Source organism: Rhincodon typus, chromosome 14 (genome assembly GCF_021869965.1).
Source record: "Rhincodon typus isolate 14 chromosome 14, sRhiTyp1.1, whole genome shotgun sequence".
Taxonomy (NCBI): Eukaryota; Metazoa; Chordata; class Chondrichthyes; order Orectolobiformes; family Rhincodontidae; genus Rhincodon; species Rhincodon typus.
Window position 1 is genome coordinate 19,000,327 of NC_063345.1, and position 23,211 is coordinate 19,023,537.

The 23,211-nt window shown below is 37.9% G+C and overlaps 1 protein-coding gene across 2 annotated transcripts in view; it reads right to left on the bottom strand.

The window, feature by feature from the left end:
- Window positions 1-7,891: 7,891 nt before the first annotated feature.
- LOC109936039 (forkhead box protein O1-like) overlaps window positions 7,892-23,211 on the bottom strand; it is a 45,628-nt gene continuing 30,308 nt past the window's right edge. The window contains exons 2-3 of one of the 2 annotated variants that reach the window (XM_020534654.2): window positions 14,942-16,229; window positions 7,892-13,294 (exon numbers count right to left, since the gene is read on the bottom strand). In XM_020534654.2, coding sequence (XP_020390243.1) covers window positions 14,967-16,229 — 1,263 coding nt within the window. In that variant the 3' untranslated portion in view covers window positions 7,892-13,294; window positions 14,942-14,966. The remainder of the gene's footprint in view (window positions 13,295-14,941; window positions 16,230-23,211) is intronic. The other variant, XM_020534660.2, reaches the window with a different exon arrangement.

Genomic DNA, 23,211 nt, shown 5'->3' on the forward strand with positions numbered 1-23,211 from the left:
TAGATCATATTTAGTTTAACATGGTGATCTTTCATCGAAACATAAACACACAAGATTGGAAATTTGGTTCTAGCAAAAAAAAAGTTTATATATCAAAGAAAGATGGTTTTCTTAAAGAAAGTCACCTCAATGTAACATCGTTTGAAATATTTTATAACAAAAGCAAATTGAAGTCCTATCTACTTGTCAATACCATCACTTTAGTTACTCAAATTCCACAGAAATTTTCCTTCCTCATCAAACAGTAAATTGGTTTCACTGTGTTTCTTTTCAATTCCGATTGTGTGCGCTGTGAAGCTTTTTCTTTTGACTCACATGACTGAGATCTTAGACTTTCTCAGCTTTGCATAACCAGTGCAGATTTCCAAGTGAACACTCCAGCTCTGGATGCTTTCACAAATTGAATCCTTTATATTTAACTTCACCAAAAAAAACACCTTTATCCTCATGAAACCATTCTTAGCTGTCAGTTCATTCAGGTCTCCTTCAAATTGAATTCAGAAGTTTTTAACCTTTTAAAAATCTTGCTTATCCCAGCTTCTGGCTTAATGTTTTTCTTCCCTTCTAACGCTTCTCTAATAACACTTCAAAAAGCCAACAATCACCCAGTCTCTGATGCTAAATCTTACTAGTTTAAAACATGATTTCAAAGACTGACCTAGTAAACTAATTAAACCTTTGCCACAAAAAAACAGGAGCATCCATATGCCACTAATTTGAAACCCAAACTCTTAAAGACATGTGAGATTTATATATCACTTTTATCACACTTTAACTTCTGTCTTTGATTAAGAAGAATGTTGTCTATTTTGGATGGAAACCATTTGAATTTCAAATACCAAGCACCCTTTTGTATGTAAAAATTCTTCCTAATTTTTCTCCTGAAAAGTGTAACCCTAAGTTTTAGACTATGTCCCCTGGTCAAAGACTCCAAAACCAGTTGAAATAATTTCTCTTTATCTGTCCTAATTTCTTAAACTTTAATTCAGTCACAATCATCAAGTTAACCTCATCATTTAACCGAGTAGATATAATTCTAGTAGCACTGACTGTACTCCCCCCCAATGGAAACACATCTTTCCTAAAGTGTGATGTCCAGAACTGCTCATAGTACTCCCAAGTGTGCTCTAAATAGGGCTTTGCATTGTTGAACCATGACTGCTCCCACATTCTCTTGATAGGAAGGCCACCATTCCATTCATTATTTTCTGCAACTGTTTATGACCTTATGTTATGATCCTACTTGATGACATTATTGGGCAAGTCAGAGCTCAGACTGAAATCTGGCTTGATAGAATTTTTTTTATTTTAACAAGGTGGTCTTTCAATGAAACACAAACATGTAATGCTGCAGAGTTACGTTAAAACAATGAAACAGTTTATCATACAAAAAGAGGAGATAAAATAATGACCCGACCTATTTGCAGTCAACACAAATTTAAAGATGTTGAAATAATAAAATGCAATCTCCTCTTTCTTGAAAGCACTCCTTTACAGTACTCATTCCAGAAAGAATTTCCTTGTCATATCTGAGTTAACTGTGAATTCAATGCCCCATTCTGAGATCCTAACATCTTTTCCCAGCTTCAATTAATACTCTCAGGATTTTATCTTAACACTTCTAGTCTGGAACATTTAAACTAAATTACTTACACAGAGAAACTCTATGAATCCTAAAATTACCTCCCTTTTTCAGGAGGAACTATTTCATATATCCTGCTTCAGCCAAAACTTCTGTAAATCACCCTAAACTGAAACTTTTTCCAAGCTATGGGTGTTTCCCCTAGCACCCCCGCACCCCCCACCCCCCCAAAAGGTCCAAAATTGTCTATCTGAAAACCTAATGCACTTCGTTAACTTAGTTTGTTATAAACTCTTCCAATGGAAACAATTCCTCATCATTCATGAGAAAATCTCTAATTTTGTGTTTTACAATAAATCATCATGGCTACAGAAATACCTACAAATCAATCATTCAGCCTTCAGACACATAGAAAACCCATATGCCACTAGTCCAAAATTCCAAAGTACAAAAATGAATGATAAAAATTTACATAAAGCGCACCATACATCACATTTGTAATGGCCTATGTCCAAAATAGCTGTCTTTGTCGAAAATGGGAGTGGTCGTGTATTTGGGAGTGCTATCACAGATGTCTTGCTTGCTAGTTCTAGCTTCAGTAATTATTAAACATATGGGCAACAATTTAACTGTTGGCTAACTTAATCTGCTCACCCCATTAAATTTATCCAGAGTACTGTGCCTCATTGAAGTCAATTTTCAATGTAGAGAATTTTGGCAGCTGTTTCACACTTCTTTCAAATATTGTATTCAAGTCAATCATCATGATTGCTGTCAAAATAAATATTCATACAGCTGAATTGTTAAAGAAATCCAGTTCATGTTTCATTTCTAAATCTTTTGAGGCATGACCCTCTCGTTTATTCAAAGTTATCTATTTTGTAATCAACCTGTTCAGAGATGTTATTACAGGTCTCTGGAGCAGATGGGACTTAAACATGGGTCTCTTGGCCCAGATGTAGAGACACTACCACTGCACTACATGAGCCCCTTATATTCAAAAAATATAATGATGCAGAAAAGAGTTTTTGTATGAGCCTGCAATGTCAACCACTGCCATCATGTGATTGGGTCTAGCGTGCCTACTTGATCCAAAGAGATAGAGGAAGATCACTAGTTTTCAAATAAGTGGAGGCTCTTGTACTAAATGAGATGCAATTTATTGTTACAATAGCAATCTCATACACCTACATTAATGATATACATGTTACTAAGGCTACTGGGAGACCTAGGATAATAAGTCTATTCCTTTCAAAATCCTAAGTTGTTCTGCCTTTCCTCACCCAATTCTTTATGGCATTTTCAGAATGGAGCTTAATGCAGTTTTTAGTATTAGCTTTTCAGAATCATTCCCATATAAATCAAAAACTACCCAGATACATTTGGGAAATTCATACCTTGCTAATGGATTAATGAGATTATCTCTATGAAAGCTAAAATCCCCCACTAAAATCTAATCTTTGCTGTGCACTGATTAAATTGGTGCATTTATACAATCTATATATATATACACACACATTTATACAATACAATTCATAGCTGCTACCAGCAGCCCTATACACAAGTCCCAGAAAGTCTTGTATGTTTTTCTCCTTAATTTACCCATAAATTCTCCATTACCTGCTTATCCCTTGTTATACACTCCCTACGCATTGAAGTATTTTTAATCCTGAATCACTACAGCTATTTTTGCCCTTCTACCATTGTCCATACCTTTCCTATAGCCATTATAGCTGCTTCATTGAGTGCTCAGTACTAACCTCGTTGCCACCATGGCAGACCCTCCAAGTTAAGTTTGTGCCTGCAATTTACTTGATTTGGTCTTTCTTCTGTGCATAGGCATAATTGATGAATTTTCTTCCTTCAGATTTATTTTCAAAATATTGTCTGTACAGCAATTTCCACACAAAGCCTCCCCCATACTTGCTTGTTTAAAATTCTTATGCCCACCTTACTTATCCACCAGGACCCAGATTAGAGGCAGGTTCAGGTGGAGCCTGTGTTAATTGTGTAATTCTTTCTGTCCCAGTACTAATGCCAGTGGCCAATGAAATGGAATCCCTGTTTGCTGCATCATTCCTTTAGTCATGATTACCTCCCTAATCTTTTTAACCTTGTGTCCATTTGCACATAGCTGAACTATTCACTTGGAGATTTCAGTAAATTAGGTCCTGTCCTCTAAATTAGCTCCTAAGTCCTCTCATGTATCATTCATTGAATGGATCACAACAATTAGACCTGCCCTCTGTCTCTCCTCTCAAGCCAATACAAAATAAAACTGAAGTGCACACAGGGGGGCTTTTTTCCCATTGAGTCTCCATCTTTTGAATCACAATCCAGTCAGCCCTTCACCCTCCATGTTTAAACTTTATCAGTTTAATGTACTGTTTGAGGGACCTGGCCTGTCCATCCCAGTTTCTGTTTAGATAATCTTTGCCCCCTCCTTTAATGTATAACCATGTCCCTCACCTGCATTCTAGCTCAATGACCCTGACCCGAAGAGAATGCGGGGGCATTCAATCTGTCAACTCCCATATACTACCAACCAGATACAGAACCTGCTCTGCCCTACGGTAGTCTAGGTTTTTAAAATTTACTTTTTTTTTAAAAAAAAATTGAGCCTTCCCCACCCTGCCCCATCACCCCATGAAGCACTAAAAATATTTAAATATTGATTAGCTCAAGCTTCCTTTAAATCACTTCAATTTTGGAAGTTAAAATACTGCATCCATTACTTTCCTCATCAAATTTCTACTCATCAAAATCCCGATTTTTGCACTGATCACAACAAAATCATTTTATGGCCATTGCCTTGGTGTTATGGAAGTGGGGTGAGCATTACTGTTACCTCATTGCATAATCAATGAAAATTTTACTCTGTAGCTTTACCAAAATGAACTCCTACATCAGTTGCAACCTGATCCACATCAGTCCTACTTAGCAACTCTTTTCTTTTAAGAATATTAATTGGCTATTTCTGGAATAGAGTGCACGTTTGCAACAAAACTACTTGTCTACAACCAAATATTAGGCTTTTTAAAAGCTTGAAAACCAATTTGCTACGGAACTTATTTTCTATATGCTCCCATTCAGACCTTGTCATGTCTCAAAAATATACAAGAATTTGACTTAGAACTTTGTAACTTTCTGCAATGAACCAATTCTTATTCATCCACCTCATAAAAACTCATTAGTGTAGGGTCTGGTTTTCACATTAGACTATTTACAACGCAGCAACCATTTACTATTTTCACATCTCTTTTTAGTGAAATTGTATGATTGCATGAATAATTTCTCAGCCATTTCTTTCATCAGAATACACTCCCCGGGTAGGTGATCTGCTAAGTTTGCTATCTACCCCACTAAAGAAATGATTAGAGCTGGGATTGCTATTGCCTATTATGTTGTAGGTGGCAACACTAACTTGCTGGCTCAGCAGCTCACTTATTTAAAAATAAATGTCTCCAAATCATTAACTTGCTCAATCAGTGAGCCACTGACTCATTAAAATTCAGGTTATATTTCAAGGCTATGCTGAGTCTGCTGATGTCAGTCAGGGAAGTGCCAAGTCTGCCATCATTGGACTCAGGTAAAATCAGCTCATAGCAAGAAGCAAAATTAGTTAGGGATGCCAAACCTGCTGGCATGCTGTCATGTGTTGTGATGCTTCTACAATCAAACAACATATAACTCATGATAAAGAATTAACATTGCAAGGTACAAATGGGACAAATATGAGAAATCAATGTCCTCAAGTAATGATGAAAATAACAAGAACCCATATTGAAAGACAAAAAGTCTGATTTTTTTTTAATAACAATGATCGAGCATAAATCTTTATTGAATATATAATTTTGCTGAAATTCAAAAATATATAAATGAATCACAAAATGTATTTTAAATCTACTGTAAAACTGAAAAGGGTATTTAGCATTTTGATGATTTCTTCCTCAGATCAGTTATGAATTTTGGAACAATATCGATACCAGGCTTTGTACATATGGATGATGTATGTGGTAATAGTATAAATTACACAAAGTGAGATAAAAATAAATCACTGTACACTCTCTAATCTTAGTTTCCTCTTATTGTGAAGCAGTCCAAATGTCTTCAATATTTAAAATATGTAAAATGTTTAAAATGCACTTATATAAAACATGCTCTGGCCATGCTACTGTTATGAATTATTCAACAGGTAAAAGTGCAATACTTAGAAACGGTGAATTGCTTTTGGTCACATATCACTCACTTGTGGCTTTCTTCACCTATTAAGTACTGGAATTAAACACACTTGTTTACCAGATAATTTGCATAATTAAGTACCACAAATCTGTGCAAAACCCAAGCATTATTACTAAATGATGCAATTACAATGTGGTTTCACCATCTGGGAGACACGTCAGGAGGTGTTGAATTTCTAAAAATAGTATATAATTAATAGGAATAGAAGTGATCCAGAATTGGTCTGCAATCTAATGCAAATCACTTTGCAATGAATTTGAAACAGCAATATCATAAAACAACTGGAGATAGCAAGAACTGCAGATGCTGGAGTCAGAGACAACACAGTGTGGAGCTGGAGGAACACAGCAGGTCAGGCAGCAAAGGAGCAGGGAAGTTGACATTTCGGGTCAAGGCTCTTTTCTGAAGAAGGGCCCCGACCCAAAATGTCAACTTTCCTGCTCCTCTGATGCTGCCTGATCTGCTGTGTTCCTCCAGCTCCACATTGTGCTGTCTCATAAAACAATTCAGCTTCAACAACATCTGACATTATACGGAAACATTAGAATGCACAAAAATCTGTACACAACTTTAAATTTCACAAACAATACACTGGGCCAGGAAGTGGTGTGCCTCATTTAATTGCTCGCACTAGATTCTAATCTATGTCACTGTCTGAACAGATTCTCAATAGAAATTTGAGATGGGTTATGGTGACCACAAGGTCCCATCCATCCTTTTGAATAGATGAGATTTATATATGCTTGGACAGCAGACATGGTTAACTAAAGGTAATAAATAAACTTATTGCATGACACAAAACAGGGCCTCAACTATAGGTTAGGTTTAATATAAAGCTTAGGTGTTCCTTACAAGTTTTGTGCTCACTGCTAAAGAGTAGGAGGTCATTAAAAATCAGGTTAGTCTTTAAAATCATTGCCATGTCATTATATTGTTCAGATCAATATCCTAGTAGCTACAGAGATTAACATATAATGTATTATTATATATAATGTCATCCATCTCCATGTCAAGATATTACAGTCAATGAACATTTCACCAACATTACCAAATTAATGGACAGAATGGATTTCATCATAGCACAGTACCAATTGTTGAGCCTTCCTTCGGATTAAAATGTTAGCACAATACAAAAGCTGCAATTCTTGGCTGGCCAAAAGTTTACTGTAGATCTATATTTTTTAACTGCACTTTTAAAACTGCTTTACTCAGCCAACAGGGTTCAACAACCAATGCACTACTGGAGGATCAGCATTTACCAGTTTAAGTAAAAAGAGAAATCGCAGGTATAATGCCATTACGTAATTCATCAATGTACAGCTGTATTTGACTTATCTTTGAAAATTACAGTTTACGCTAGCATGAAGAGAGCCATTAGGTGTCCTTTTTGTCCCTGGAGTTGTAGAGGTCCTGCCCACAGCAAAATCTTTACTGTTCCAGTAATAGCCATGAAACTTCATCTCATCAAACTGTGGTACAACGTTCTCAAGATTCTTTAAATTGTATCCTTGTTCATATTTTTCTCTCTTCTCTTTCTGCATGTTGTTTTATGGCTCTGGGAGTATTGGCCACCCCTTGGTAACTTACACATTCATGTTTGAGTGCACACAACTTGTTGAAGAAACAAAATCAGCAACTTTAGAAATACCTTGCACAGTTCTAAGAAATGCAGTTAGCTATGGTTAATAACAATACCTTGGGAGGTCAGGTGGTAAGAAGGTGAAGAGGGTGTTAAAAAAAAAGACCAAGGTTGATGTTTGCAAATCTGCAGAGGTAAGTGCCATATAGTCACGCTAGGAATGGGGATTTGAGCGAAGTGTCAGAGGATTGTCCTATTAATTCAGCATAGTCTTGAACACAACAAAGAAAATTAAAAAGGGAAAAATTGCCAGGGGTCGATGATCTGTAGTTTTGATTTTATTCTTGAAACAATATTTACGAAGCAAAAGGAGGAGATTTGATGAAGAAGCAAAACAAGAAAGAGAGAGATAAATAAAAGTCCAAATGGTAAGTCTTACCAACAGGACCCCAGAACACCGGAGGTCAGTAACAACCATTGCATGGTGATACATTTAGAAACAAAACCACAAAGTTTGTGAAGTGGCCTTCTTTATGAAATGAGAAATATTTCTTACAGATGACATCACATAATATATCAACATATCACACTTGCATAAAATATACTTTAATGTTACAAACCCTGTGTACCAAAAATAGTACCACATGGAACAATTGCATGTAAGTTTTATAGGTATGGAATACTCTTAAAAATGCATATCTTTTTTTAAAAATCTATAGAGATAATGCACTTAAGCATTTGATGTAGAAGTCTGCAAACACCATCAATCAATATATGGGTAAAAGGCAGAACTCATGGAACTTGCTGGTTAGTCAACAATTTAACAAGTAAAGGAAAATGTTAGTGTAAAGATACACTTTATCTTGAAAAATCAAGCACTTTACTGAACAGATTATAAAAACACATATTCTAACAAATTGAAAACGTGGCTACCCTTTCAATTTCTTTGCTTTTGCCCTCTCATATCCTTGCATTCTCAGCTGGCTGGAAAGCCAAGAGGCTTGCAGTTTATATCACACCAAAGTGGAAATTATGGTTAGCTGGGTGAACTCTCTTTGGAGGACTCTTTCTTCCATACTCAGAGGTAACTTTCTATGCAAGAGTCCCACTAACATTTTATTTACAAAATAAAATAAGGGGACAAGAAGACACCAATTACGAGTATCTACACAACTGTGTCTCTAGAAGATATAAGATTATGCAGCAATGATCTGATTGCTGTTTTAAAACAACTAAAAGAGGCTCTTGAAGGTTCAGGATAGCACCAGTGATAGAACTACCTACATGCTGTATGTAGATTCCCACCTCCCCTTTGAAAAATATAATTTTGATCTCCTCTCAGCTTCTCTTCATTCTGCCCTATGGCTCAATGTACCTTCTATAGCTGAAGGAAAACAGACACAAGTTGCTTCCAAGCATCCGTCAAAAGGTGTAATGGCAAGAGATTTGCAAAAGCAATGTAGATGTCCACAACCTCCAATGTTATTTCTGGCCTCTAAAAATGGAGAAATCTCCAGATTAACAGCAAAATGAAATTGTGGGAATAAACCCAAATTCTGCAGCAATGGGCAGAGTACCAAATAAGCTCTTCTTTCCAAAAATAACAAAATCTGTACCCTTTTATAACTGCATACATATAACTGTGCGGACACCCTCGAGTGGGGGGGGGGAACTAAGCCTAGTTTTGTTAACCTGCATAATTAACTCAAAAACAAAGCCAGAAAGATCTATGGATCTTTCCCATAGAACACATGAAAATTGTTTCATTTAAGATTTAAAACTTTAAAAGGTACTTGAAAAATACACACTGAAGCTATGAAACGGCTAGTTATTAGATGTAATACAACTTTATTTACAAGCAAAATCTGAAGCTAACTTAAACCAAGGGTAAAATATAGTACTGTCATTATGTGATTTTTTTTTAAAAGATGCAATCTGAAAATTAACTTGATTTGTGTAAACAAATGAATCTGGCATAATGCCTCTTCTGCAAGTCATATATAATCAATCTAAATAGTAAAAACAAAACACACTTGCCTTGTGCATTTTGACATTAGCATATATTCAGAATCACCCTGAGAGGTAAAGGCAGATTTTCAATGAGTACAAGAGCAGAGGTTTCAAAAATATTTGTTCCCAGCAACTAGTATTAGTGTTTTTATGGCACATGTTAACTGTCTCTAATCCCCGACTGAATAGTTTCATATAAATATACAAAAAATGGTTTTAGGACACATACTGGAGTGGCTGAGGCAAGCAGAATTGGGAATTAATCATGATAGCATCCACTGAATAATTCTGAGTCTGTTCTCTGCACAATGAAAATTATCACAAACCCAGCACATCTGGTAGTAGCCTGCAGCACAAAGCTGTTCCAGAAAAGAAAAATCTGTCAATTGAGGCTGGAATGCCACAATGACTATCAAACAGAAAGCTATTACCATTGTTGCTGGTACTTTCCATTGGGGGGGTTATGTATTATTTCCAAGGCTGGTAACTGGCTTGCCACAGGACTTCATTCAAAATAAGTCAGGTTACCAATTTACTTCAAAGACCTTTTATTGGTAGTTTTGTAAAGAAAGGATGGGGAGGAGGGGGGGGAACTGTTTTAGAATTTCTGTAAGGTTCTTTTGATAATTACTGAAGAACATTAGTGCTGACAAAAAGAATAGTCATTTTGAATACGCAATATCACAACCAAACATTTTAAGTTGGGGTTTAGAGTAAAGCCTAAAACTTAGAAGTGCCTAATGTTCAAAAGAACATCCTGTCGACAAGAATGATGTTCTTCCTTATTTCTCACACCAGACCTCCACGGGCTGATTGAGCTTCAGAATTTAGTGCTAAATTGGAGGGATATTTTGGGCTGAAATTTCACCCTGAATAGGAACTACAAAGTAATTCCTAAAGCAACCTTAGAGGCAAGAGGCAGACTTCATTCCAATAGTCTGGCTGGTGAGAAGTCAAATCAGGAGTTTTTTTTTTTAAATTGTTAAAACACGGTTATCCTTTCTTTCAACTGCCATTGTGGCACTTACACTCTAGCTAATACCTCTAATAAATGGTATCTACCAGAACGAACAGTCAAATAAATCATATAACTTTGGTTTGACTCACATTGCAATTTCATAATTGCTCAATTCAGTTTCATAATTTCATTTTTGATATATATTGTATTTGATTTTTGCATTTAACAAAAGCATGTTAACAAAAAGGAGTGTGTTTCAAAGAAGAAATGAATACAATCCAGGATTCAAAAGAATGAGCGCATTTGAGGTCATCTGAACACAGGCATGTGCCATATCAATATATATGGCCACAGTATTAAAATTACCAGTCATTAATAAAGATTTCTTGATGCTACATGCAGTGATTAGGTCACAATTCTTAATCCTTCAGTGTGAACATTATCACGCAATGATGAGGAGTGCACTGGCTTTGTGCAACTGCACTAAGAACATCTGTTCAGAAATTCAACCCAAAAGAGAATAAAGTCATTCTCATAAACTTCAGAGTGTACATTATTTCAAAAATATTAGACAGGCTTAGGAGCGCCTTCAAGGTAGTGGTCTCATTTCAATACAGAGTCAGCAACCATAAACTGCTCGAATCTCACTCATGCACTTTATGAAGTCAACTACAGACAATGACTACAATCAATCTTGGATCTCTTGTTCTTTGCAACTTTCTTCTAGTTAGCATGATGTAGATGGGGCTGTTATAGTTCAGGTAATTACTTCATGAACAAAATCATTTGTTCATCTAGAACAGTTACCTCAAACAAACATTTGTACTTCCTCCTTCACAATTATTGGTGTTAGTGTGGCATATGAGCTTTTCTCCAACTATTTATGAATATGTGAACTAAAGGTTAGCACCCTTCACAACCTCAGGCCATTTCAAAGTGTTTTATAGTCAAATGAAGTTGCTTTGATGTGTACTCACTATTGTAGATTTTTGTCTCTAAATCAACCTGTTCAGATGTGTAATGAGTTGAATGAGTTGAGGCCTTCCGTCTCAAAGACAGCAACACTTCCATCTTCCCACAAGAGACCTGACACTGACTACCGTAAATGTAGGGAGATGTAGCAGCCAATTTGTATTCCTCGAGATCAACAAACAACAATGAGAAACACAATCAAATAATCTGGTTTTAGTGACATTGTGTAAAGGATAAATATTGGTCAAGTCATCAGAAGAATGCCCCTGGTCTTCTTCACACAGTGCTTTTGAATTTTTTTTTTACATCCATCTAGAGGACAGATGGGGCCTTAGTTTAATGTCTCACCCAAAAGACTACACCTCAGAGTGCAGAATTTCCTCAGTATTACACTGGTATCAGACTGAATTATTTACTCAAGCCATGACCCATGAGGAAACCATTTCGGATTACAAAGTGGAGGGGGGATTTGTTATATTTATGTAATATTTACAAATAGAATCCTAAATTTGAATGAAACATTTCCAAATTTGAGAATTTTTCCCAGCATTTCTCCCAAATTAGGTAGTATCAAATCGACACGCCAGCGTCTTCCAAGTGACACAACATCTAATAAAAGCAAAATACTGCAGATGCTGGAAATCTGAAATAAAGAGAAAATACTGGAGAAATTCAATAGGTCAGTCAGCATCTGTGGAGAGAGAAACAGAGTTAACATTTCAAACCAAGTATTACTCTTCTTCAGAACAGTTCTGAAAGAAGCTGCCAGACCTGATGAGCTTCTCCAGCATTCTGTGTTCGTAACATGTCACATTCCCCCGATCTTCCCCATAAAACCAACCAAGCTATCTCTCAAAATTTCCAAATTTGCTGAATACATTAACTTCAAGTTCAATCTGCTAAAATTGAGTGGACAGCAGAAATAACGAGAAATGTTTTCGCTTGATAAAATCATAAGCAACCCATATAATGCAAAATAAAATTAGGTACAAAGCTATTGTGTGATTTAAGTTTTGTTGGAGGTTTTAAAAAATGATGTCATTGTACGAATTGGGGTATGACTGCTTGGTCTAGTTTGGATTGATGTCTTGGCAATGGGAGCAAAGACCAGATAGACTGTCTCTGCCTCACTGAAATATATTGCACATTCCACCTCACCTCTTCTTCCATTATTATTTATAAACAGTTCTGCCTTTTCTCAATCTCAGATGGACACAAAACATATGCTGAGCACAAATTAAAGTGATGGGGGAAGAAGGGGATAATCCTCAGGCCGCAGGCTCACCGCTTCGATGTGGTATTTCAATTCATTTGTAACCTGTCCAATACTACAGCTTGATATCAATTAGTCTGTCTTATTCCCATAATCTTGTATCTCAATTGGATGTGGTTTGAGTTCTTCGCTTGAAAATCCAGGTTGATTGACTTCTTTCCATGTAGTGTTTCAACAAAAGTCCAAAGGGGAACTTTGCTACATATTACTGTAAGTTCTTTTAAAACATGTCCTGTGTTTAAAAAATGAGGATATCACATCTATCAACTGTTACAATTTTGTATATTTGCAGTTTCATTTTCATGATCCAAATTACTATACTGAGAGAACTCACAGGCAGCAGAGGGAACATGACCAAAATAATAAACATTCCCATCAGCATGTACAAATTCATCTGAGAAGCTTTCTGTAATGCAACAAACTTAGTCATTTTCAAATGGGCAGCATTGGCACAACAGCATTCCAAAAATCTCTCAAAGACTTTTTCCTTAAAGAGTCTGTTTCATGTACTCTGGAAATTGGAATGCATGCCAGGGAGAAAATGCCTTCTTCGATGAACACATCATACTCGGCTTAACATGTGAAACTGGAATAGATACTCAACTCCTGGATCACGTCAAAACTAAACATCACTTTGTGAAGGGAGGTGATGAACTTGGCTGACGAATAATAAATCTGCTACAAAGAAAAAAACAGTCAGTGCATGGGAATTAAAGAATTTGCTATTATGTTATACATGCATTTTTATGAAACTTTGCCATTTATAATTTCACCAAGTGCAACAACATGACACAGACCTGTACATTTCCTCAAAATTAAATTACACACAGCCAAACTGCTGTGGAGAAGCAATCCAGTAAAAGTGAGTAACTTTTTCACAGTGTCCAAGGAAATAAAATAAACGTGGGAGAAAGGAATATAATAGCAGCCACCATACACATAACTGTCTTTGGGATAATGTAACAAAATGGTATAGTCAAGGTCCAGGTGCAGCTTCCCTACCCATACTTTAAAAGTGACTTTACACGGCATTGTTGCCATAGGGAAATTATCATTGCATCTGAGCTAGACAAAATAGATCGCAGGTCAAAGACGCACGTGCACTACACCAGCATATACTGTAAATCAAGTCATTAGTTCCATTACTAATAACTTCGTATGGACAAGTAGAAAGCTTATGAACTGGAAAGATATATTCCCAGGAATTAACAACTAATTCTCCAACTTCCAAAATAATTGCAGCAATCTTGGCTGCAGCTTTATAATTTTCTTTTATCATATTTAGTTGAAAATTAGTTTTGCAATAATATGAAATACCAAATCAGTACATGAATATTTTTCTGTATATAGTTGTTTTTAAAAAATTGGTACATACACAGCCATATTGACAATATAAAAATGTCACCAGGGCAAAGAATATCAAGTTAAAAGGAAGTCTTTTTCAAACCAAAAATATTAATCCCTTATTTAGAGGGCTGTTCTTCCCTGAACTATAATTACACCATTTCTACATTACGTGCAATTCATTATGCATACATCTAAACATTACATAGAAGCAACTGGCTAAATGCAATCTTTTTAAAAGTGCAGAATTAAAAAGACAGCAATTTTCACTGTACAACCATCAAAAGGGAACAGCTGACGATTGTCACTTCTATTCAGAATCTGTTTCAAAATGCACTGTGTCTTGTAAATTATAAGCAAATATCAGGAATTTCAAGGGTTTGGCAATAGACAAAAGATGATCCAACTATTCTATGTATTACAGATTGCAGCGTAAATGAGGCAACAGTGTTTTCAACATGTACAACAAAACAAAAAGGGTAGAAATCTATAAAATGAAAACTCATTGTTAGTAATCAGTGGGATTTCAGTATAGACTGACTTTATCCACCTCACAATATTACAGATGTGTTCAACAATTTGGCCAGATTAGTCCGGAGTTGAAGCATTAACACCTACCAATCTCAACTTTCAAACAATTAAACCTACCTTAAACCTCAATCTGAGACAAAGAACAATTTGGAACTCTAGTCAGTAAAACTTCCCAGGGTTGCACTGCGATCTAAAAAGGAGTTTAATGCTCACAGCCGCTTCCATGACTATTCATATTGCTAAGTTATTACATAACGGTAACATTTGTCTTAATCATCCTGTCTCAATTCCTTCTGCTGGTTCACATGCAGAAGCAAGCTGGTTAGGCGTGAGGGGAAACAAACTACACTTGAAGGCAAGTCAGCTTTGACTACTGTGCCTTAAGGCACGTAGTTTGTGAAAATTAGGCTGACATGTTTTTGGACAATAAGATTCAAAAGAATTTGTTACCTTTAGGTCTTGCATTTGTTTGAAGTTAACTTGGCACCCAGCTACGAGAGGACGACTGTGAGGTGCTAGGATAGGACGGGTTAGTGGCAATAGGTTCCAAGTTGAAATCAAGCCCTTCATCATCCATGAGGTCATTGTCAATGATATAATCCACATCACAGTCAAGACTTTCCATGAACATATCCAAATCCAAATCTCGTGGAAAATTCTCAGAATTCATATTCATCCCTGCTGAAGAATTACTGCTGCTGTTTGAGTTATGAGTAGATGGTAAGCCAAGTTGCAGGGTCTGATTTACTGGTGTCTGGAGCTGGGCTTTCAAAGTAGGCATTTGGCTGGCATCGGGCGGAGGTCCCATCATACTCAGTGTGTGAGGTAAAGCATTAGCATCAACAGATGTAGCAGATGGACCTGCAGATTTTCCTCGTTGGCTAGCCTGATTAACCTTTGACTCTGCTGACGGACTGCTGAGTGATTCGACATTAAACAACATCAGATTTTCATTGTTTAGTCGACCACCCGTCTGTGGCATAACAGGGTCAACTTGGCTCATCATCACATCGGTATGAGTGGGTGAATCTGAAGTTAAGAGCGCTTCAAGTGTTGCAGGTACACTAAAGTGGCTCTGTACTGATGTCAGGTCAGAGGGATCAAAGAAAGAGTTCCCATAGGTAGAAGCCTGCGATCCAGTGGCTGAGGTTTGTTGCCTAAATGTGTAGGTTGAACCTTGTTGTATCAAGCCAGTGGATAATGACTGCTGGGTTGGCAACAGTGTAGATGATGGGGACATGAGATTCAAACTGTCAATGAGTTCAAGCTCTTCAATTATATTTTCAGTTAGGGTTGAAGGTAACTTGCTTGCGGTGCTAGTGTAAGCCAGTCCGGAATGGAGATCATCTTCCAGATCCTCTTGTTCTGGCATTATGGGGGACAGACGCCCTGTACTTAATGTACTTGCATTTGAGCTTGTTCTTGGCCTAAAGCTAGTCCAAGCCTCAGAATCATCATTGTTACGAGAAGAGGGACTTCCAGGCCATTTGGAAACTTGTGAACCAGGACTATCACCACAACCCTCTTGGGTTGCTTGGAGGGTGGCCTTTTTCCGAGCTGCTCTTCCTTTACTCTTTACAAGTTTACTGTTATTATCCATTGATGCTGCTCGTCTCCTTGGTGACTTCCCACTTTTCCCACCTTCAGGATTAAGTATCCACCAAGAACTTTTCCCCGTAGCTTCATTGTGGACCCGGATGAATTTACTGTGCAGAGAAAGATTGTGTCGAATGGAATTCTGAAAGAAATGTTTCGAAAGCAATTAAAAATCTCTTGAGGCACAGTTTTAAATGATTCAATTTCAACCCTTGAAAGGCTGCGGTGAAACATTAACCCAGTTTTATAGTTGAGACACCAATTGAACTGTTGTGCATTTTTAGCATCTTGTTTTAACTCAGATTTCAAACTTTTAGCTTTCATTTGACTATGAAACGATGATTTATGAAATAATCAAACTGTCACCTTTAAATTATATACAAATTATCCAGAGTTGACTTACATTCCTAGTGTATTATTTCAACCAGTAACATATCTTGTGGTATTGTGACTTCATGTGAAAGCATTGTTGCTACAATATCTAACGGCTGCTCCCAGCAACTAGAAAATATTATGTAGCTCAATTTTAATTTTGCAGATAACATGATTGAAAGCTAAAATTAGCCTTAGAAACTAGACAATGGAGAAGTTACCCAGATCATATCTTTGATTAGTACATTTGCCATGAATTATTTGAATCTTTTACACTTTAATACAGTTGATACATTTGTAGCCATATGTTGTCTTTATTGATTTAACTTTTGTTATTTAGAGTTCTAGCTCATTTACAGTTCAAACTCAAAGTGTGTTACTACACTTCACTGGATAGAGAAATTGCTCCGATATATCACAATAAATGGACAGAATCAACTAGAAAGATTCAAGACAGTTCTGGTTCCAATTGACAGCTGCATGTGTGGGATTTGGGGATTGGCCAACAATAGGCAGCTGTGTGAGGAAGAGAGAGTGAGTCCATGGGGGAGGATGTTTGATTAAAGAGCAGCACAATCTTAGTCAATGTAATTTCAGAAATTTTGATTCCAACCTCAGGCGACTGTCTGTGTGGAGCTTGCACATTTTCCCGTGTCTGTGTGGGTTTCTGCCGGGTGATCTAGTTTCCTCCCTCAATCCAAAGACATGCAAGTTAGGTGGATTAGCCATGCTAAATTGCCATAGCGTTTAGGGATGTGTAGATTAGGTGCATTAGAAATCATAGAATCCCTACAGTGCAGAAACAGGCCATTTGGGCCCAACAAGTCCACACCGCCCCTCCGCAGAGCATCCCACCCAGACCCATTCCCCTACCCCTGCATTTCCCATGTCTAACCCACCTAACCAAAACATCCCTGGGACGGGGATGCAGGATTACAGGGATAGGCTGGAGGAATGGGTCTGGGTGGGATGCTCTTCGAAGGGTCAGTGTAGACTTGTTGGGCCGAATGGCCTGTTTCCACACTGTGGTGATTCTATGATGATTTCATTGTGGCACCTAAAGAATCAGCATTTCAGGTCACTCAACTGCCCCGGGCAGACTTTGTGTCTGCAAGTGTAAATGGAGAATTGTACGTCACAAATTGATCCAGGAATGTGACAAATATTCAGAATTCACAAAGTAATAGAAGAGGGGCTGAACTTGGAATTTTTTATTAGTCTGCATCTAATTAACCTACTCCAGGCAAAACAGCATTAGCTGTCCAATTTACAGCACCACATCACTATCAAAGTATGGTTTGTAGTCAGTGGTATGGGTAGTACACAAAAAAATTTCGACCACGGTTAACGTTATGAAGTCCGTGGAAGCTGCCAGGAAAAAGAAATTTATTTGTGCTTTTTCAAAAAAAAAAATAGCAGATAGAATCTACATCCATCATTATACTATATGACAGCCAGTAGTTTCCCCTCAAAGGCCAACTAGGATAAACAGCAAATATCTGCAGCGTCAGAAATTGCTGGCAACATCTGTGGAGAGAAAAGAGTTCACATTTCAAGAACAGTTACTCTTCTTCAGGAGCAGAAGTAGCTAGGAAAAGGTGGTATCGATGCTGGTGATGGGGATGGAGAGGAAAAGGAGTGAGCAGATAGATATTTTATTTCTGTGTTTAATTCACTACCACATCTCTTGCAGGTATGCCCACCTTGAAGCAGCTCTGTTCCTCACTGCAACAGGATTCCTGTTTAAAGCATTTTTTGTTGTTATCCCCTACTTAGTTTTGCCTCTTAAACAAAATAGAGAAATATGGATACTGGAAATAGTTCTCCTTCGAAGTGACACATTTAGATTATTGAATAGGACAAAAAGGAACAAAAATGAGACATAGTAGATGCATCAAATCACAGATTTCCCAACCACAGATTTTATATGTTGCTAAACTTATGTTCAATTAGTGCAACATTAGAAAATGCCAATGCTTTTGCCCATATCATCAACAGTAAATAAAACTGTCACTCTTTTCCTCAGCATGAGCACAAAAAGATCACATTTCTTTGTTTATTTTTCTTGCTCCTATATTCTTCGTGTGCACAAACTCACTGAATTCCTGAAAAGCAGCAAGTTGTGCTGTGGTAAATTCTGCTGGGAGCCTTCTCTTTGCTCAATTGGATGGTAATTCTTCATGGAAGAGGCTGGAGGGGGAGGTGATGACCTAGTGGCATTATTACTAGACAATTAATCTAGAGATCCAAGTAATGTTCTGGCGACCTGGTGATTTTTATAAGTGTGAGATCATCCATTTTGGTAGGAATAATAGCAAAATGGACTATGTTTTAAATGGTAAAAAATTGCAGCACGCTGCTGTGCAGAGGGACTTGGGTGTCCTTGTGCATGAATCGCTAAAAGTAGGATTGCAGGTGCAGCAGGGTAATTAAAAAGGCAAATGGAATTTTGCCAGCCATTGCTAGAGGGATGGAGTTTAAAAACAGGGAGGCTATGCTGCAGCTGTATAGGGTCCTGGTGAGGCCACACCTGGAGTACTGTGGGCAGTTTTGGTCTCCTTACTTGAGAAGAGATATACTAGCACTGGAGGGGGTGCAGAGGAGATTCACTCGGTTGATTCCAGAGTTGAGAGGGTTGGATTATGAGGACAGACTGAGTAGACTGGGATTATACTCATTGGAATTCAGAAGAACAAGGGGAGATCTTATAGAAACATATAAGATTATGAAGGGAATAGAGAAGGTGGAGGCAGGGAGGTTGTTTCCGCTGGCAGGTGAAACTAGGACTAGAGGGCATCGCCTCAAAATAAAGGGAAGCAGATGTAGGACTGAGGTCAGGAGGAACTTCTCCACCCAAAGGGTTGTGAATCTGTGGAATTCCCTGCCCAGTGAAGCGGTTGAAGCTACCTCGCTGAATGTGTTTAAGGCAAGGCTAGATAAATTTTTGAACAGTAAAGGAATTAAGGGTTATGGTGAGTGGGCGGGTAAGTGGAGCTGAGTCTCAAAAAGATCAGCCATGATCTTATTAAATGGCGGGGCAGGCTCAAGGGGCCGGATGGCCTACTCCTGCTCCTAGTTCTTATGTTCTTATGACCTGGGTTTGAATCCTGTCACAGCAGATATTGGAATATAAACTCAATTAAAAAATCCAGAATTAAGAGTATAATGATGACCATGAAACAATTGCTGATTGTCAGAAAAACAAATCTGGTTCACTATTGCCCTTTATAGAAGAAAATTACCATCTCTACTTAGTTTGGCCTACATGTGACTCCAGACCGACAACAATGTGGCTGACTCTCAACTGACCCCTGTGCAATTAGGGATGGGAAATAAATTCTGGCCTAGCCAGCAAGCCTAATTCCTGTACATGAATAAAATAATGCTCACACATTATATGCCTGGAATATTGTCCTCAGTGCGGAGCCTGATCTACATTTCTAACAGAGACCACTGGAAGGCAATCATAAGATCATAAGATATGAGTAAAATTAGGCCATTTGGCCCATCGAGGTTGCTCTGCCGTTCTATTGCAGCGGATATGTTTCCCAACCGCTTTCTCCTGCCTTCTCCCCGTAATCCTTGAACCCCTTACCAATCAAAAACATCTCTGTCTTAAATACACTCAGTGACTTGGCCTCCATAGCCTTCTGCAGCAATGAGTTGCACAAATTAACCACCCTCTAGATGAAGAAATTCCCCCTCATCTCAGTTCTAAAGAGTCACCTCTTTATTTTGAGCCTGTGCCCTTGGGTACAAGTCTCTCTTGTTAGTGGAAAAATCCTCTCAATGTATACTCCATCCAGGCCTTTTAATATTGCGTAAACTTCAAAGACATCCCACCCTCATCCTTCTAAATTCAGTGTTTCATCTTGGCACAAGGTCGTTACAAGCAACTTGTAATTTAGACTATCACTGTACTTATCATCTTTGGCACAGAATAAGAAGATTGCAGAGGGTGAGGAAGCTCCCAAGTGCTATCCAGAGACATTCAATGAACACAAAAACATCAATTGAGGACTTAATCTTAATTCCAAGGTCAGATCTGGTAGTGATTCGCCTCTTAGAATGATTGCTGACACTGGCTACCCAAACCTATACATGAAGAATTTCCACATTACCTGTAAAACAAAGGAAAAATCAAGTGCTCATAGAAATTGTGCACGAGATGAAGGAGGGAAGGAGCTGAGGCAGGGGATAGAATCATCTCAAATACGATTTACATGGTTTTACAACTATTTTGTGAGTACAGAATTCTCTTCTTCAACCGCCCGAGGCAATCAGAATAAAGTTCCAGGCAATAACAAATCACCACAAGGTATGACTCAACATCTAAACTCTGTTGTTTCAGCAAAATCCACACAACTTTGATTCAGCTAAGAGATTAAAAAAGACAAACTGAATCCTGGCATCAAATTTAATCCTTTTGATGCATTACTTCCTAAATATTAGTTGTTGTTTTGCAACATTTTATTATTCATCAAGAGTAAACTGTGATAATTTAAAGTGTTATGTCATTAAATTTGATGAGGCTCTACATTACCTAAACAATCAAACAAATTCTTGTGTAATGATAAAGAAATTCACTCACACTGTAAAATGCAAATTTATCTCACTGAGTAAAGTTCTGAGCAGAAGTGAAAGGGTAAACAGCCATACTGGAAGATGAAGCAGAGTGATAAAATACAAATCTTCCAGCTCAAGTTCAGTAGCAACCGGATCCCATGAAATCAGGTCAAACATGGACAGGGAATCCTGCTGATTGCCACACTCCCCTGGACTAATACAGCCATAGAATCACACACCAAAGAAAACAGGCTCTTCAGCCCACCATGACTATGCTGACCAGTAAACACCAAACTACACTAATCCCATTTTTTGCACTTGGTCCATAGCCTAATACATCCAGGCATATATCTGCTTATCCAGATGCTTCCTAAATGTTACAAGAGTACCTGCCTACCCCACCTTCTCAAGCAGCAAGTTCCACACTTCTACCACCCTCTGGGTGAAAAAGTTTTTCCTCAGATCTCCTACTACTCCTCAGCTTAGACAAGTCTGCCATAGGGAAAAGATTCCTATGATCTGCCCTATTTATACCTTTTATAAGTTTAAGTGCATCAATCAGATCCCATCCCCTGAGCCGCCTCTGCTCCAAGGAAAACAAATCCAGCCTATCCAATCCATCATATATTTAGTCCCCTTTTCAAAAACCTCAATTAAGTTAGTCAGATAGGATCTAATTTATTTTTTGAGCAACCCTCTGCACTTTATGCTTTTGAAGGACCTACCTGGTTTTTAATGCGCTGTACCGGATATACGTTTCCTTCTTCTTCTTCATCAAACTCCTGATATCCTTTCACATCCAGGGTTCCCTGGAATTGCTGCACTTGTCCTTCATTCTTAGAGAAACATGCTGGTTTTGAATTCTCACAATACGGGAAATAAGCATGGGTGTCTTGAAAACAGTTCGCATTTCAGAAGAGGAAATGCTGGAGGTCTTAGAAAATATAAAGGTGGATAAATCTCTGGAACCCGATCTAGGTGTATCCCAGGACATTGGGAAGTTAAGGAGGAGCAAATTGCAGGGCCTCTTGCAGAAATATTTTTATCATCTAATAATACGGGTAAGATGCCAGATCACTGAAGAGTGGCTAATGTTATGCCTTCGTACAAGAAGGGATGTTAGGAGAAGTCTGGGAGCTATAGAACTGTAAGCCTGACTTCACTGGTGGGTAAGTTGTTGAAAGTGATTCTGAAAAGTAGGATTTATATGCATTTGGAAAGGCAAGAAATGATTAGGCATAGTCAGCATGATTTGGTGCAAGGGAGATCATGTCTCACAAACTTGACTGAATTTTTTGAGGAAGCAACCAAGAAGATTGATGAAGGCAGGCGGCAGATATTGTATACTTTGGTGAGGCCTCTTCTGGAGTACTGAGTCTAGTTCTGGTCGCCCTGTTATAGAACAGATATTATTAATCTAAAGAGGGTTCAGAAAAGACTTACCAGGATGTTGCTGGGAATGAAGAATTTGAGTTATAAGGAGAGGTCTGATAGGCTAGGACATTTTCCACCGAGTGTAGGAGGTTGAGGGATGACCTTAGAAATTTATAAACTCTTGAGGGTGAATGGCTGGTGTCTTTTCCCTGGGGTGGGGGATTTCAAGATTAGGGGGTCATATTTTTAAGGTGAGAAAAGAAAGATTAAAAGAAAGGCATGAGGGTCAACTTTTTTTTAAATAACAGAGAGTGGTTCACGTGTGGAATGAACTTCCAAAGGAAATTGTGGATTCGGGTACAGTTACAATGTTTAAAAGATATTTGGATAAATACATGAATAAGTAGTAAGTAATGTTTGGAGAAGGATAGGCCAAGCACAGATGGGTAGGGCTATCTTAGATTGGGATTATGGTTGGCATGGACTGGTTGGACCAAAGGGTCTGTTTCTGTACTGTATCACTGACTATTTTCCAAATGTAGATTTAGATGCAACTAGCTGCTCCCAGTCTGTATTTGCCAGATCCTGTCTCATGATATTGAAGTTGATATTCCCCCAACTTAGACACGTCGTCTCTGCACTATTCTTATCCCTTTCCATAATGGCTTTGAAACTTAGTTACGGTCATATCCCCAAAGTGCTCGCCCACTGAAACTTCAATCACTTGACTAGCTTCATTCCGTATGATTAGGTCTAGCACCACCCCATCTCTAATTGGATTACATATGTACTGGCGTAAAAAGCTCTCCTGG